General features: G+C 34.3%; 3 protein-coding genes and 1 long non-coding RNA gene across 5 annotated transcripts; 1 reads left to right on the top strand and 3 right to left on the bottom strand.

The window, feature by feature from the left end:
• Positions 1 to 255: 255 nt before the first annotated feature.
• Mpp6 (M-phase phosphoprotein 6) lies at positions 256 to 1,016 on the bottom strand. Its single transcript, XM_065308533.1, has one exon. It carries the CDS (start codon positions 862 to 864, stop codon positions 451 to 453), a length of 414 nt encoding a protein of 137 aa, XP_065164605.1. The 5' UTR covers positions 865 to 1,016; the 3' UTR covers positions 256 to 450.
• A 1-nt stretch (position 1,017) lies between these two features.
• On the top strand, positions 1,018 to 2,331 carry Rpn8 (regulatory particle non-ATPase 8). Its single transcript, XM_065308532.1, has 2 exons — positions 1,018 to 1,330; positions 1,428 to 2,331. Exons 1-2 carry the CDS (start codon positions 1,156 to 1,158, stop codon positions 2,231 to 2,233), a joined length of 981 nt encoding a protein of 326 aa, XP_065164604.1. The 5' UTR covers positions 1,018 to 1,155; the 3' UTR covers positions 2,234 to 2,331.
• A 1,502-nt stretch (positions 2,332 to 3,833) lies between these two features.
• LOC135796497 (uncharacterized) lies at positions 3,834 to 4,571 on the bottom strand. The gene is made up of 2 exons (XR_010549354.1): positions 4,437 to 4,571; positions 3,834 to 4,372 (listed from the first exon to the last, which is right to left on the bottom strand). It is a non-coding gene; the product is annotated as an uncharacterized lncRNA (long non-coding RNA).
• Positions 4,572 to 6,580: 2,009 nt separating this feature from the next.
• atk (artichoke) lies at positions 6,581 to 17,480 on the bottom strand. Of its 2 annotated transcripts, XM_065308521.1 has the most exons (5): positions 17,169 to 17,480; positions 11,715 to 12,068; positions 8,998 to 11,621; positions 7,236 to 8,939; positions 6,581 to 7,130 (listed from the first exon to the last, which is right to left on the bottom strand). In XM_065308521.1, the coding sequence occupies exons 2-5, from the start codon at positions 11,876 to 11,878 to the stop codon at positions 6,838 to 6,840; spliced, it is 4,785 nt and encodes a 1,594-aa protein (XP_065164593.1). In that variant the 5' UTR covers positions 11,879 to 12,068; positions 17,169 to 17,480; the 3' UTR covers positions 6,581 to 6,837. The 2 variants fall into 2 exon arrangements, with proteins under 2 accessions (XP_065164593.1, XP_065164592.1); XM_065308520.1 differs by having other exon boundaries at positions 6,581 to 8,939; positions 17,169 to 17,476.
• Positions 17,481 to 18,107: the final 627 nt, after the last annotated feature.

The following is an 18,107-nucleotide window of genomic DNA, read 5'->3' as shown; positions in this document are numbered from 1 at the left end:
ACCATTTCATTTTGAATGCTTGACTTTGCTTAAATATTTTGTTTACCTAAATCGACATGTCGAGGATTTAAATATATTTTGATGAATAAATTGCATCCAGTTTTTTTTACGCAGCTAAATAAATATTAAAAGATTGAGGCAAACGCGGAACCACAAACTTGACATTGAACACACAATATCAAGGCCTCTCGTTTTTTTTTACCAGACAGAACTTACTTTACTATATGTTACTTGTTAATAATCATTAACAACAGCTTATTGACTCATGAAATAACATTTATTCATTGAATAAATATTATTTTTATTCTTTGTTAATCATTTTATCATGTGATTTGTTCTTGTTTGTTACAAATCAACAATTTAAGAAATAGGTGTTAAACATTTCATCATTTCTTTTACATTTATCAATTAAATATCCATAAGAGTCTAGAACTTATCCTATATTTTATCCTATTCCATTGGTTCAGGTTTTAAAAACTTTCTTTGATTCTTACTTTGAAACTTCTTCCCAATATTACTTGATAATGCAGTTTGTTTGGCCATATCAGCATCTGAGACATCTTTTTCTTTTGCCTTCTCTATTTCTTCCATCTTTTTATTGTATTCTGTCTGCATGTACCTCTCTATATCTGGATTCATTCCACCAAAAGATAATCTTCCTTCCATGAGATTTTTGCAGGACGACATACTTGCATCCATAAATATAAGCTCACCTTTCTTCTTCATACTATCAGTAACTTCATGGGAATAGAGTGCTGTGCCAACTGCATCATCTGCTTCTTTCTCCAGACTGTCTTTTGTTTTCTTCATGAATTTCATATCAAGGAGGCCTTTGGATAATTTCGCCTTCTGTCGTTCTTCCATTTTGATTTATTATTATTCTAAATTAAACAGTTTAAATCTATATAGGGCAATTTATAAATTGTATAGCCGATTACACGTTGTTTAATTTGTAGGTTATTGTTTTGAAATTGCTGTATGTACAGTTGTCAAGTGTCATATTTTAAACTGGTGAATTGCTGATTTCTCGCTGTACTCTGCGCATGAGCGGTGTGAAGTTAAAGTTTGTTTGTCATCCTCGTAACCTCACAATTGTTGCAGCCTTACTGCCGAACGAAATTGTGATTCCTCGTCAATTCTGGTAAAATCACAAAAATGCCTAGCCAGGACGTAACGATCAACAAGGTGGTGGTTCATCCGTTGGTCTTGCTCAGCGTGGTGGACCATTTTAACCGGATGGGTAAAATCGGCAACCAGAAGAGAGTTGTTGGCGTTTTACTTGGTTGCTCTAGGGCTAAGGGGGTGCTCGACGTTTCCAACAGTTTCGCAAGTAAGATTTTGCAATATCTACTTATTGCATTGTAATATATCTACTTAAGTTAAAAATCACTTTGCTAATACAAAAACCCTTCTTATTGTTTGGTTAGTTCCCTTTGATGAAGACGATAAAGACAAATCAGTATGGTTCCTGGATCATGACTATCTGGAAAACATGTATGGTATGTTTAAGAAGGTAAATGCACGTGAAAAGGTTGTTGGCTGGTATCACACTGGTCCAAAACTCCATCAGAATGATATTGCAATCAATGAATTGATCAGGAGGTATTGCTCAAATTCAGTTTTGGTCATCATTGATGCCAAACCTAAAGACTTAGGTCTACCAACTGAGGCCTATCAAGCAGTTGAAGAGGTGCATGATGATGGATCACCTACATCTAAAACATTTGAACATGTCCCAAGTGAAATTGGTGCTGAAGAGGCGGAGGAAGTTGGTGTTGAGCATTTACTGAGAGATATTAAAGACACCACAGTAGGAACACTCTCGCAGAGAATTACAAATCAACTTCTTGGTTTGAAAGGACTGCATTTACAACTTGCTGAGATTAAGGAGTATTTATGTCAGGTTAGGGATGAAAAAATGCCAATTAATCATCAAATTGTCTACCAGCTGCAAGATATCTTCAATTTGCTACCAGACATTAACCAGGAATCTTTCAATAAGGCTTTCCATGTTAAAAACAATGATCAAATGCTCGTTGTTTACTTGGCTGCAATGGTGCGGTCAATTGTCGCGTTGCACAATTTGATCAACAATAAGTTGACCAACAAAGATGCTGAAGAAGTGAAAAAGGATGACAAGAAAGACTCCAAGGATAAAGAGAAGGAAAAGGAGAAGGAGAAAGATAAGGACAAGGATAAGGATGCCGCCAAGAAAGATGAAAAGAAGAAGTGAAGACATAGTTGATAAATTTACTTAAACTTATTGAATTATTGTAATTTGTAATAACAGATCATTTGTCCTTAATAATATCTCATTATTTCTACAAACAAGTTAAGATATACCTAAAGAACATTAATCTACAATTCAAGTTGCGGTTGAAATTGCAACTCAATCTATGTTTTATTGAATGCTAGTTATGAACGCTATTTACAAAATTTACAACTACTGTTAAAGTTGTAGTATCCTTTTCAACTTTAAAACTAGACAACAATTTGCAGTAATTTCTTGGAAATTTTCTATTACTACACAAAAAAAATTGTAGCACAAACTTCGTCAGTTAATGTGAAAAAGGGTCAAAACAATTACCTGCTGTTTCATATTTGGGGGATTATCCCCACTACACCCCATCTTGTTGCCATTTTTCGTAACAATAAATTCGGATGGCTCTGTAAACAAACATTCCAAACAACTGTAGTTGCGCACAGATCTCGAAGTAAACGTATCGATCTTTACTTACACGTCTTATATCATGTGTGATTCGCCGATAGTGCCAGATCAAGATATGGATTTCTTTGAAAATGCAGAAGGTATGAAACACAATCTAACAAACCAAATAATAAATTCTTTAATACAACAATTATATTTATGTCTATTATATTTAGATATGGACTGGAATTCACATGAAGACATGAAATTCTGTTCGTATTGTTTCGACGCCAAAGAGCCGCTCGCTGTTTATCAAACGCATTACATGTACACACTGGAAGGAAACGTGGAATGTCCAAAACTGCGCCGTGAAGGTTGTCCAAAATGTGGCGAGACGGGAGATAAATCACATGTCACCGAACGATGCTACAAGATGCGAATGAATTACAAGAGTCGTAGGTGTTTGCGCCCAAAGAGGAAAATGCCATCGCTACGTGTTCAGCTTTTGAAGAAATTGACTGCGAGAGCAATACGCACTGAATTGTTCATTACACAGGAAACAATTTGAAGTATTTAGTATTATTTTAGTATATCAGTTTATCTTTTCTTGTTTATATTGTAGAAAATATTGTTTTGCAATGATATGTTGACAAGTTCACCAATGAAGTTTTTGTTATTTATGTAAAAAACAAACAAATGTAATTACTGAAACTTGTTTTATATTATTTGACACTTGTGGTAAGTCAGTCTGATCACAATGTCTGTTCCTATATATTTTGAGATGGAACAATCAGTAAGTCAATCACAGAATATCATTAGTAACAAGTCACTACGAGGTGAGTTGATATATCGCCGTTAAACATCATTTATTTCTAATTATATACATATTTAATAGATGATTTCAAATTCTGTCGCTATTGTTATGAAACCAAAGAATCTGAGGCAGTCTACAGAAGTCATTTTATGTTTCAAAAGTCTGGGGAAGCTGCATGTGCAAAATTACGAAGAGATGGATGTCCCAATTGTGGTGCACGAGGTGATAAAGCTCATGCTTCTGATATGTGCCAACATACTCCACAGATTTGGCAATTACGACGACCAAAGATGAGGAAAGCAATATCATTACGGATGCAACTACTGAAAAAATTGGGTAAGAAAGCATGGATGGAAGTGAAGCAATTGCAAATTAACTGTTAAGGCTATTTTGTTTTTATTTATTGTCTGTGTAATGTTCATGCTAGTTTAAAAAAATAAATCGTACATTGATTCGCTATATTCGCTAAATAGGAACGCCTGGAATGTATTCATTCAAAAAGTCAGGAACTTGAGTCATTTCAATTATTTGCTTGACCCGTTCAGCGATGATTCTGGTCTCTTCAGTATCTATCTCAGGCGAAGTGTAGTGCACCAGTTTTTTCGTGCGTTTGACTGCTTTCATACATTTTTTACCTAGTTTTTTCAAAAGTATCAAACGCAGTGACACGGCCTTTCTCATTTTACTTTTGTATCTATGTGTAGTCCGTGTTGTCAATCTGTTTTCGCACATTTCTGGGATGTGTGCATTTTTGCCACGTTCACCACAAATAGGACAGCCTTCACGTATTACTTTGGGGCATTGAATTTCAGCATACTGATTTAGTAAGTAATGACTCTTGTAGACTTCCGGTGATTCGTGTGTTTCGTAGCAGTTGCGGCAAAATTTATATTTAACGCTTTGAGGTGATGCTAATAAGCGAATACAATTTTTGAGATAGATTGATTTTTGTGATCTTGTAAATTGATGTTTTACCGTCTCGTGAAAACCTCTTAGCTGCATGCATCCGCTGAGATGAATGAATTGATGAAGATAGGCTCGACATTGATGCACAGCGGTTTTTATTAATTATTGACAATTCAAAGCAATTGTTTCTGATTGCGTTAGATATCTTAGATTATTTAAATACAAAGCATACTGTTTAATTATTGTTCAATTATTTATTATTATTCTATATTTCATTCATTTTTATACAAAATTGTCACATTTCTAAGTCATTACATTTCTCAGCATAACTATTTACAACATATTTACAAACATTTAAATAGTACATTTTTATTTTTTCTTAGGATATTTCTTGTGCTTCTTAAGGATAGCTTGGCGATTTTGTATTTTTGCTTCTAATAATTTACGATGGCGTACAATTGTCTCAAGCGTCAATTTCTTCAAAAGGCGAACTCTTAAAGACTGATTCTTCTTTGGTTTCTGAGCCAGAAGAAAAGCTTTCTTGGCAGCTATCATGTTACTGCGTGTGTCGTTCGTTTTGCTGATTACTTCCGCTTTGTCCTTAGTCTGGGGGCAATCGATGGCGCAATGAGAATGTTCACCTTTTTGTCCGCAAGTTAAGCATCCTTTTGCTCTCATCTTTGGACACATGGCTTTTCCATCAAAGTTATAAGCGAAATGTCCCTCATATACAATTGGGGATTCATTCGTATCACGGCAATAACGGCAAAACTTCTTATGAGTTGAAGGTACATTCAAACCTGGAAGTTCGAAAGCAATGATTTAGTAAATTTAATATTTACGAATAGTAATTACGAATATAAATTTAAAAAAATTAAACTTACCAGAATTAAACTTCGATGGGAACATGGTGACGATTTAATAAGTGATAATTAAATCTTAGTAATATAAAATCTTGTAGAAAACAATTTGAATTGTGATTAATACAGTTAGATTTTCCATATTTATATTAGTAAGTGATAAGTTTTGGCGGAAGAAGGGGTAAGTAACATGAAAGGGTTAAGGGGTGGGGATAATCCGATTATGTAATTAGATGACACTCGAACAAAATTATGTGTATTTAATTCTAGTTAAATTTATAATAGACTTTTAATATCAAATTTCAATATAAATATAAAAAGGCTATACAAGTAAATATAAATGAACTCAATATGAATCGACTAATTTCAATAACTTACATTTGTAAACTTGGAAAGATTACTTATTTTGTCAACGGAAGGTACTGGGATGTTTGCAGGAAACTTCTGGTGGTGGAAAATACATCGTAAAGCAACATTCTCATAGATAAGAAGTGCACCAAATTTTAAATCGATTTAAATTTAATAAACTAACTAGGTTTGAAGAACATACATTAACGGAAAATACGTGGTTACAACATCAGAACATCTTATTAAAATAAAAAATTTCTTTCTAACCTTCGACAATTATATTTATACTAGCTTTAACCCGCGGCTTCGCTCGTGTTGAATTCTAGCCAGATGCAGAGGTATTATTGGCTAAACAATTTCTTTATTTTATTTAAAAAATAATTTTTTTTATTAAATAAAAAGTAGCCTATAACCATTCGGGACCACTAAGAATATGTGTACAAATTTTCATGATGATCGGTTAAGTAGTTTTTGCGTGAAAGTGTAACAAACATCCGGACTTTCGCATTTATAATATTAGTAGGGATGAAAGTAATACAATTTTCAAAAGCAAAACCAAATAGCTTTTAAACTTAAATGATCTATTACAGAACCTATTACATTTTCTCTTTATGTGGTTACCAAAACATTTTTATCGGTTTAGTCCAATTGTTAAAAAGTTTTTCCTAACGTGGTGGGGGTAACTCTTTAAACAGTAACTTGGTACTTTATCTAAGCAATTTGTTTTTATTTACGAAAATCTAATAAATAAACAAAAATTCCCTTGAATCAATTCTTTTATCTTTCAAAACCACAAGGTATGAATGAAAACTTTTAAACTTTTATGTTCCAATTGTAATCAAATAAAAATTTTAGCTAGGAATCGGAATAAATATAATTTTAACTCAATTATTTGATTCATTTTGTTATGCACTTCATTGGTTTAAATTATGACTTACCTTAATTCTTCTCCAATTCTTTCATAGAATCTCAATATTTTATTCACTTTAACTCACAACAAAACAATATTATCTACAATTTTATTAATGCTTTTAGTTTTACAAACATTTTAAAAATACTACACAACGGTATATTTACACAACATTATACAAAGTATAAAGAGATTGCTAGAAAAGTCACAATTTTTACCTAATTATACCCTTACTTAATTAATCTTATAACATTATAACATTAGCGAGTTTGTATTATATTACATTAGTAATCTAAACAAAAAGTGTGTTTACGACTAGAGACTTTACAAAATATCATTCCATTATCTCTTATTAGATCATGAGAGAAAATACCGTTTTAATTGCAAATATTAAATAACACAAAGTGAATGATGAGTTGGGAATCGACGCTGTGGAACTTGGAAATATCCCACCACCGACGTATGGTTCAATGTTACTAGTTTTGTTGTAATTTGCAAAGTACCAATTCATATCTTCTGTAGTTGAATCCGGACGTGTTTCACGATTATGCGCCATCGGACTCAATTGATCACTATCTTCATCGTCCTCATCAAAATCAAAATTATTCCCTGTAGAAGAAATCTCCAAATCGCCAAGCAGCGGTGCTGTAGAAGATAAAGGATTTTGTACCTTAGTAATACTCGATCGCCCGCCCATTTTGTTTGGCGTGATTTGTCCACCAGGTATTAACAAAGCTGATAATGGCGTACCGATTACATTATTGTCATAGGTAGTTGCAGATGAATGTGATGTTTCTAAATCTGAATCGTTTCGTAATCGCTGGTTGATGTAGACTTGTTCAATGTTTGCATTCGGTTTTGTTTGAATCGGCGCTTGTGTTACTGGTTTACCTAATCCTGTAGGTGCAGCCACTTTTGAAACTGGTAGTGGCATTGATGAAGCTGGCGTGGCGAGAATAGGCACTCCTGGTACATCAACCACTTCCTTGAAAATCTCATCAAAATTGTCGTTGATTTGTGGCCCTCTTTTGATAACTTGTGGTTTTATAGTAGAACTCTGTACTTGAATGACTGTTGCAGTAGTGTCATCTATTTGATCCTCGGCTAAATCCACATCATCTTCATAATCTGCATCAACACCTTCAATAACTTCAATATCAGGCAATTCGGTTGTGGTTATTATCTCCGGTGTAGTGTGCTGGAGTTTTGTCACTTCCGGTGTCGGATGCCTTTGCATTGGCTGAGTGACAATTAGTGGTGTAACAGTACTTGCACTTGCTTCTGCAGTTTGAACTCCAAAATTATTTGGTTCTTTTGAAGCCAAAGTGGTTTGTGTGATAGGTCCACGTTTGCTTATGAAACTAGGCGTGCTATGTGGTTGATTAGTGGGATCTATCTGTGCATTTGTAGTGGTAAGTCGAGTAATGTTGACTTTTTGCACATTTCCTAAGGTGAAATTACTTTTTATACTTGCAGAGGTTTTGATCTCATCTTGTATGGGTGATTCCATTGGAGTAAAACCCCCACTTCCGGGTAATAATGGTACGAAACCACCCATGTATATTTCCGGATGAGATGGCGGCATCATGCCAATGATATTGTGCCTTTCCGGTAGGTCAGGGGGCGGTGGCGGTCTACTTGCCACCGTAGGAAGGGTTTGTGGTAGGGATGGTATTGGTGGTAATGGTGGTAATTGAGGAGTGTTACCTTTGTTTGGTTTGTTAACAATGGCGGCCTTACGCTCCGCGTTGGGTAAATTTCCTCCTAGGGCACCGCCAACTGATACTCCTGGTCCGATGGGTGGTAAATTTGGTGGTGCCATCTTGCCTTTGTCTACACGATTACTCCCAGCACCTAGGAGGTTGTTCAAATTAAGACTTGGTAGTGGTAGACCAAAAAATGTGAAACCACTGCTACTAGGAGATCCGACCACACCTTTTGGTGTATCGGGCACTTTTGTTCTGTTTTTACTGCTGGCTGCATATATTACAGGCGTGTCACCAGGAATTAAATGTGGTGAGCTAAATTTTTTATTCTGATTAGCACCAGTTTGTTGTTGTTGTTGCTGGTGTTGTTGACCATGCTTCTGAGCATGTACCAATGTTTCGTTGTACGGATAATCAATATATTCGTCATAGAAATAATCCGATTCTTCTGGGGATGGTGCTAATTGATTTTTATCAAAATGTTGTTTTGTCTTGTTAGGATGTCGAAGATTTTGCCACTGTTGTGTATAAACTTGAGAGGTACCATAACTGCCGGGAGCAGTTAACAATTCCGCTTCGCATCCTGGTGCAACCGGATCATTGTGACGTTCTTCTGCTTGACATTCCTGACGTGATAAACGTACCTCTCTTAGTAGGGTACCATCTAAACATCGAGGTCCCATGAGTTGTTGTTCTTGTAACCATGCTCGTAACCACAAAAGACTACATTGGCAAGCCAAGGGATTACCTAAAATCATTACAAATCGTAAACTACATACCAATAATCAAATTTAATAGTATCTTACCGTCTATATCCAAAACAGCAATGTTTCCTCGCAATTTCTGTATGACATGTTCCGGAAAACTCATCATTTTATTATTACGTAAACTCAGAACTCTCAATCTGGGCATACCATTAAATGTAGCTCCTTGAACCGAACAAATCTTATTGTTATCCATTCTAAGTTCCACTAACCATTCCATTCTAGCCAAACTGGGACTTGAAACCTGTCCCAACTGATTATTACTCAAATCTAACATTTCTAAAGACCTCAAACTTCTAAGTCCTGCATCTTCTAAGCCACTAAATTGATTTCTGCTTATATTAAGCATAACAAGATGTGGAACATGATGGAATGCATTAGCTCCAATCAATTTCAATTCGTTATCTTGTAATTCAGCAGTTTGAAGCGATGGTAAATTACTAAATGCAGCATTTGGCAATTCAATCAATTTGTTTTGACTTAACTTCAAATTCTTCAATTGTGGTAACGCATGAATTGCCTTCGATTCAATCTCTTGTAAATCATTATTATCCAAATCAAGTATTTTTAGGTTTAGCAGATTGTCAAAAGCGCCTCGTCGTAATGACTGAATAAAATTATGTGACATTTTCAATTCTTCCAATGATGTTAGACTACTCAAAGTGTCCGGGTTGACATTGTTCAAACGATTGTCAGTCAGATCTAATTTTCGTAACTTCTTCATTCCATACAATCCAGATGGTAAATGAACAAGACTATTATGAGATGCATCAATTGCTTCCAATTCACGTGCGTGTTCCAAAGTTCCCGAAAGTATTTCAGTCAATTGGTTTCGGCTTATATCAAGTTTACGAATATTTTCAGCTCCGGAAAGTGCATCAGGTATTAAGACATCTAAACGATTCTCGCGAAGATTTAACTCCAACAATTCATTAGTGTCTTTCAAAATATTTGGGTTAAGCTTCGAAATACGATTTGCCCGTAAATCAAGCACTTCTAATTTACTTAATCCGCTTAGTGCATTGTCATCAACACCTTGTAAAGCATTCCTACCAAGGTACAGCTTTCTTAATTGTGGTACAGTCCGAAATACACCTGGTGGTATTCTCTGAATTGTATTCCTAGATAAATCCAACATTTTCAATTGTGGTAAATCCAAATCAGGTGACGGCTGGTGCGGAATATTAGTAATTGAGTTTCTTGACATGAAAAGGTACTCCACACCTCTTGGTAAACCCGGAACAAACTCCATTAACTCATTTTGACTTACATCTAATTCATACAAATTTAATAAGTGTCTAAATGTAGCTGGATGTAATGTTACCAATGCGTTTTCGGACAAATTCACGTGTTCTAAACTTGCTGTCATCAAAAACGCAGCTGGATCAACAAAATTAATCTGGTTACTACTAAAGTCCACTTTGCGTAATTCTGGTACATTACTAAGTAACCTCGGCGTAATTCTCCTGAAATAATTACCACTCATATCTAACCCTTTCAATGCCGGTAGGTTCCAAAATGGTGCCTCAAGCCTATCGCTCAAAGAATTATTCTTCAATCTCAATTCTCTCAATGCAGGCATTCCAAGAAAAGCTTCGCGATCAATAATGTGTAATTTATTGAAATCTAATCTTAAGTATTCCAACGTGGGATGCCCGCGCAAAGCACCAAACGGTATTGCTTCCAAATTGTTGTAACTCATGTCCAGGAATGTCAACCTTGGCAAAGCATCGAGGATGGCTCTTAGTTCGGCCACATGAGAAATATCATTATTCGTCAGGAACAATTCCTCAATTCCACTACCGCTGCGCTGCAGAAAGGCTTCCGGATGTACTCGACGCACGCGATTGTTATTTAAATCCAGCGAGCGTAATTCGGGCACTCGGTGAAATGCGCCATTAAGCAGCTCAACGATTTCATTATTGCTCAAGGACAACTTCTTTAAACTTGGCAAATCAACAAAAGCGGCCTCGCCTAGTGTACTGATTAAATTATGATCTAGTTTGAGTATTTCCAGTGCTGGTAGGTCTCTTGCTGCGCGGCCAACAACGCTTGCGTCTTGAATCTTATTACCTTCTAATGACAATTCTTTCAGAGCTGGTAATCTTGAAATGGATCTTAAATGCATCCAGGAAATTCCACAGTTCGATATGTTTACGAGTTTTAGTCGGGGGAGGTCTTGAAATAAACCAGCTTCAAGTTTATCCAGACGTACACTTCCGCTAATCTGGACTTTTTCTAAACTTGGTAAATTTCTGAAGTGTCTGGGTGATAATTCCACAATATTGGATCCTTCTGTTTTAATATAACGTAATTTTGGTAGGCTACTAAATTGTGGTAGGCGTTTCATTGTGTTTGATTGTATTGTGACTGCTTGGAGTAAATTTTGATTGATGAGAGATTCATCAGGTAAACTACGCAGATCTGGTTCAACTATAAAAAGCTCCATTAGAGAATCTTCTAAACCGTGTAACCAGCCATTGGAAACTCGTTCCAGGTTATTGTATCGCAACATGAGACGCATTACTTTTAACGGTAGGAAAGCTTTTCCAGGTAGTGATGGTAAATTGTTGTTTTCTAATATTAATTCATCGATTGGATGTGATATGAATTGACTTAATGATTTTAGACCATCGAGCACTCTTGGTAGGTCACTATGTGAGCACCTGTAACATGCAAAATTAAAAAAATATACGTATTAAACTTAATTAGTGCAAAATTTTATTTTATTAATTAAAATTTTAAGAATGTATGCTTACCACACTTGGTATTCGGTATCTCTTAGTAAACACCGACAAGGCAATATGGCTTCCTGATTAGGACACAATTTCGGCACAGATTGGCCTTGTACTATCACGAACAAAACACTGATGAGGTGCAGAAGTAGTACTTCTTTGAAAACAAAGGCACGAACACGACCCATGATGCTGACTGATACGCAAATTTCACCTCATTGCAGGACGACGATCACGGTGCGATTCCGCGAGTGAAATCAGCCGATTTCCTGATTTGCGGCTTAATTTTGGGAACTTCCTGTGTTTTACTTTCCCACCATTTAGTTGCTATCACAAATTGCCAATCGTTTTACTTCCCTATTCATCGATGTGCTGCACCTGCAACAATGGTATAACAGGATTAAAATGCCTCCTAAACAAGTGATCTACGCAATGCAAAATTGAATACCTATATTAAGCTATAAATTTGTCGTAATCAATTTCCGGCCGGATGCGATTTTCGAATCGTCTTTATGTTTTTCATTAGAGCGTGAACTATGTAAATCGACCCAGAAATTGGTTGTTTGGCAAAATTGATTTATTTTAAAGTGGTGGTAATCAAAGTGAAGAAATAGCTTGATAATTTTCAACAATTTGAAAAGCGATTTCACATTTTTTTATTCTTCTGAAGAGCTTACGAGTATCTACATCTTGAATGCGTAAGTTAAGTCGTAAGCAATTTCATAGACAACAACAAGAGGCAACCAATTTGGATTTTACAGAGCATGGCATCAATAAACTGCGACATCATGTCGAAACATACGTACTCCAAATGTAGAGATACGTAGATTTCGCAAAACGATAAGCATATTCTAGAATTATCTTAAAAGTACGCGAATTTATGTTCAGTTATGTTGCGGAGTATTGTAAAAGATGCTTATTTTGCTTATACAATTTTTTTGGAGTTGTTAAGTTGTAATTGTTAATAAATCAATTAACAACTACCTTGATATTTTCGATCGAATGCAAATTTGCAATCCTCCGACATTTTGCAATAATTAAAAGTGCGTTTAAATGCAGATGAAGCAAACAAAACCTATTTTTCACGCACCGGGTGATTCCGGCCGGATGCGCTCAGAATCGAGCGTAGATAATCGGACTGGCGTTACTGACGTTTCTTAACAACTAACAACAAACACTGGAAGCATTCGCATCTCGACTCAACTTTTCTATAAAACCTTTCGCACTACATGCACGAATGATGATACTTTCTAATGAGAGCGCTGCGAATGCATGTGGATTACATAAATGTTTTGCACTCCAGTTTGCAATCGACGTATTCCAGTCTAGATAATGCGATTTATACCATCAGGAATAAATTGTGCTTTATTACTAACTAGGTTTTGCCCGCGACTTCGTCCCGGTAGTGTTTAATAAAAATATAATTCGTACTCTCTTGTCCTAGAAATAGTATGTGTCAATTCTATCAATAAGATTCGCAATTTATTTTAAAGAAATTAATTATATAAAGAATTGCTAATAATGCACTTCAGCGAGCCATTCTCATTCATTCGGATTCAACTATTTAACTATAACTATGATTGAATCTTAATGCCAACTTTTATCCATGAGAAAAGGGCTGTCTTTAGGGTTATCCCGGCAATTCGTCGAACTTTTCACGCTGTAAAAACCTTCTTTGGAATTTGACGAACATTTTAAAAAAAGAATTGGTCAAATTGGTATAGGCGTTGTTGAGTTATGCGCTTACCAACAGATTTTGCGATTCATTTTTACATTATAGATGACATCAAAAAATTTATTGTTTAATGGTTTATTTATTGCTAAAATTTCTTGAATGAATTTTGTTGCATAATATAAAATCCTTGAAGTGTCGGATGTACAGCTACAATATTTTCCTCATACTTAACAAAATTATGGTAATATCAATAACACTTCACTGTATGAAGTATGGTATGGTTAGTAATCGAAAAAGAAGTGTTAATACTTCTTGTTGTTCGTACACTAGCGTACAAAGCTCGTAAAGAGAAAGTTATTTGTTTTTTTTTTTACATTTTCGTACATTTCATCAACACTCGTACGCGTTGGCATGGTACCTACTATACGACGACGTTCAAGAAATGCAGAAAAGCACCAAAGTGTAAATAAATAATTAAATTCTGGTGTAGAAATGTAGAAATCCACCACTTGTTTGCTCCGTTCTTTACCGTGCTACCATTTCTCGCATTTTCTTGCTCTCTTCAGGCACTCGCTCCACTACCGCGTTTTTGTTTCAATATTTCACTGCATTGTTGTTGTTGTACACATTGTTGTTCGAGTTTTATATGTTTAAACAATGCATTGTTCTGCGAGAAAATGACGCTGGACGCGTTACACAATCGTTGCTAGTGGAGAACGTTTCTAACGACAATATTTCGTCTTGCACTTTTCACTCTTGGGTTGGTATAAATTCATACTACAAAAAGTATAGCCTACAAAATAAGACTTAACTAAAATAATTTTAGACATTAGGTCAATTATGATTATTATTACTGCGGTGTTTAAGGCAAAGTTTGGAATTGCGTGTGTAATCTTATTACTTAATTTGATTACGAACTAGATTTTATGTCGCACTCTGAAAACTATTCTTGATAAAAACGTGCCTAGGCTCAATAATGGAAAGTGATACTCTTCATCCGCAACATACGAGAAATTACATTAGAACTCGTTGCTATTCGAGACGGAACGAATATCAGCTCGATTACTGTTTTTTTATCCTGATTTTTATCATTTACATTTTTAACCTGCAAATAGGTCCTTGGAAAATGCAAAAAAATGTTAATAACATTAAAAACATATTAATTTTGTTACAAACCATAAAATTAAGTTGTCATTTTTATTGTATTAAATTTAAACTTTTTAAATTCATGAAGAAAATCCAGGTTAGATTAGGTTATTTTTAATGTTTTAGGTTATGTAAGTTATAGTCTACGTCAAAAATTAAAAGTAAAAGAAATTCTGACCTGACCAATTTCAATATAATTATTAAGAAATATATTTGTATTATTCGTGTGTGCAAGTATAATGCTTATCCTATCGAACAATTATTAATTTCACCATAATCAGGGTGCTTAAGAATTGTTCAAGAGCTGTTTGTTAACCAACAGAGCAAGAAATTGCCAAAATTATTCAATCTCTCGTATTCGAAGCAGTCAAAGACATGTCGACAACATACTACATAGAAAACTGTCACCAAGCCCACAACTACACAATAAACTTAATGCTTAAATAATGCTTACGAATAACTGGATATTGCTTTGTATCGCAAAGAATAAAATATATTGTAAAATGTATTTTTAGTCTTTAAACATTTTACAACGATTTACAATTACAACAATTTCAAAATTTAATTAATCCTATTGTAATATTTAGGTACTTTCCTTCGTTAAATAATTCGAATTATTGTTGAAATTACCCTTCAAGTTGATTGTACTGATATCATCATTACAACTTACGACTTACAACAACTCGTAATGTGCACTTTCGTTCATACTGTAATTACCGAATAAGCGTCACTATCGTGAGTGCAGTAATGGATTGTCATTGAGAGTTTTTTCGTGCAATTTATAAATACTTATGTTCTGCTGCTGTTCATCACATAATCGTTTGATATTACTTTTTATTTTCTACTACGTTTCTACTCTCTTGTTCTAGACATAGTAGGTATGTGTCAATTCTATCAATAAGATTCGCATTTTTATTATATTAGTTTATTAACTATAACTATGATTGAATCTCAATGCCAACTTTTATCCTATAGAAAAGGGCTGTCTTTAGGGTTTTCTCGAATTATTCGAGTTTTTCTCTCCGTAAGAAACCATCATTGGACTATAACGAACATTTAAAAAAGAATTGGCCAAATTGGTTTAGGCGTTGTTGAGTTATGCGCTTACCAACAGATTTTGCGATCTATTTATATATTATTGGTATTTAAAATTCAATGTTTATATTGCGGTATACGTGATTAAATGATTATGTGCATATCCATAATGTGTTATTTTGCATGCATTGTTTTTATCACGCGATACACGATCCACGATTCAGATAATAATTAACAAAAGCATTGGCAATTAATACGAACAATAACAACATAACGTTCGAAAGTTGCACCCAAACGCGACTCACTTGCAGTCACTTGCAATTACATTCGCAATTACACTGTTTGCAAAGATGGCGAAGTATCCAACGGCACGTAAAAATGAGTTACACCTCGTGGGCGGCAAAACGGCGCAATAGCTGGTTAGATACCTCGCTGCGTCAACGTCGTGAAGTGACATCGGCCGAGCTCTAGCATGTAATAACATGTAACCGTTACAAAAACTCGCGGGCTGATGGCACCGCGACCGTACGAATAAAACACCAGCATAAGCATAAACAAGTGTCCTCACATTGTACATTATGTGTTTGTTCAACGTCTGCTGCTTTGATTTTAATGACTCCCGCGTACGTATTAAGTACAAGAGTAAAGAGAACTTAAGAAGTCGGATGACTCAAAGGCGTCTGTGAACGGAGAAGTACCGTAGTTTACGCGAATAAACAGCCCTAGGTTCGTTGATGAGGACAAACTCATGCACTGTGTCAAGCTCAGGTTTTTGGTATTAAAGTACAACGACCAAATTATTGACTAATACTTTATATTAAAAAAATTGTACAATGGAAATATTTTCAAAAATGCAACTTACGGCATTCAATTTTTATCTAATCTTTGATCCTCGTTAATCCAAAATGTTTGCTTTAATTACTTTGTCCTTTAAAACATTTAATTTGAAAATAAAGATTACATCCTAAATTTTGAAGGTGTTTAGGTATTTTTGTAGTATTCAAATTAAAAGATATAATCTACACACGTCAAAATTGTGATAATTTGATATTATTAACATAGTTAATTTCGCATTATTCATAATTCTTAGTGTTCAGTTTAATGTATGTTATTGTTAGTTGAAGGCCTATTAATAAATAATGTATTAAATACTTTTCTTCAATAATAATAATAAAAGAACAATGCATAAATGCAATTAACAAGTGAAATGCACTTAATTTAAAATGATGCTGTCAAAAAATGATTAATTTCCATTTATAATAATCCGGCTAATCAATTACTAATCAATTTTTTGGTTTTTAAATTATTCACTCATGATTTTTTTGACTTCAAAATTGATTAAATCCACGTATTTTACTATAAAATCATGTAAAAACTGTATTTCTCTTTTTTTGATTTAATCGACCTATTAAAATTAATGCTTTTGAAGCTAATATTGTACGTTTCATTATTATAAGTAATCGCATTCATAAAAATTAGCACATTATAAAACCCACTCAATTTAGTACGCGTTAAATTCAACGAAACCAAAAAGCGCGAAAACGAAAGTTCCAAAATCAGAATTTTAAATCAGTTTAAATCCAACACAGTCGTTAATTTATAAATTAACATACCGTACTTACTTTTATGCACTTTTATTTTCTTCTTAAACTTTTACTCAATCCTAATTTAATAAACTGCACGTTTATTAATCAGTTCGACGCACACAGTTAAAACTTCAGAGATGATACAAATTCAATAGTTCAAAGTTTTATACTTTTAAATCCAGACAGTCAAGTATTGCAAGTCCTTAAAGTTTATTTTAAACTACAATGATGATGTATTTCGAAAGGGGCGTTTCTGCACAAAATGTTTTATCACTCAAAGTAGAAATGACGAATTACACTCGTACTTAACTCGTGCAAGAATTGTATTAAACTGCAAAAGTTCTTCGTTAAAGCACTCTTAAACAACGACTGAAAGCATGCGAGAAGTGCCGCCACACATGTTGGCTCGTGCCGAAACTTCACACTTCAGCAAGCTCCTATCATAGCTCGGCTTTTTTGCTATCTACGTTTAACTTGAGTCTTGAATTGCTCGAAAAAAAAAAGAAACTAAAGAGACTTTGCAGTCTTTAACGCGAATTATTAAAAGAATTGATATTTCAATGGGCATTGTCTTAGCTATCAAAAACAAGTTTTTGTTTACACTCTGAAGGACGCAATTATATTTTGGTAGTGTTCATCTGTTCATTATTACCGATTGTGACAATAATAAATTACTACAATTGATTTATATAATTTGAGAAAGGTAATTACATCAACCAGAAATTTAATTGAGATGTGGAACAAATTGATTTCATAAGGCGCTGTTCTTAATATACTTTTTTAAGTTTTTTTTTATTATAAAAGTAATAATAATTATTACTTCAACATAATAATTTGCACTAAATTATTATTCTATTAGAAATTGCATTTGACATTGATCGCTTGTAGAAATATTTGCGAAATGCTGTTCGAGCAATTGTTAAGTGTTAAATTACTGCAGGATGTAAATAAAAGTAAAATAAGAAATTGGGAAAC

Source organism: Atheta coriaria, unplaced genomic scaffold (assembly GCF_025399875.1).
Source record: "Atheta coriaria isolate IRGN ID8LTWV9N9 unplaced genomic scaffold, Caltech_Dcor_3.1 hic_scaffold_7_pilon, whole genome shotgun sequence".
Lineage (NCBI taxonomy): Eukaryota > Metazoa > Arthropoda > Insecta > Coleoptera > Staphylinidae > Dalotia > Dalotia coriaria.
This window is presented reverse-complemented; position numbering and strand designations above follow the sequence as displayed.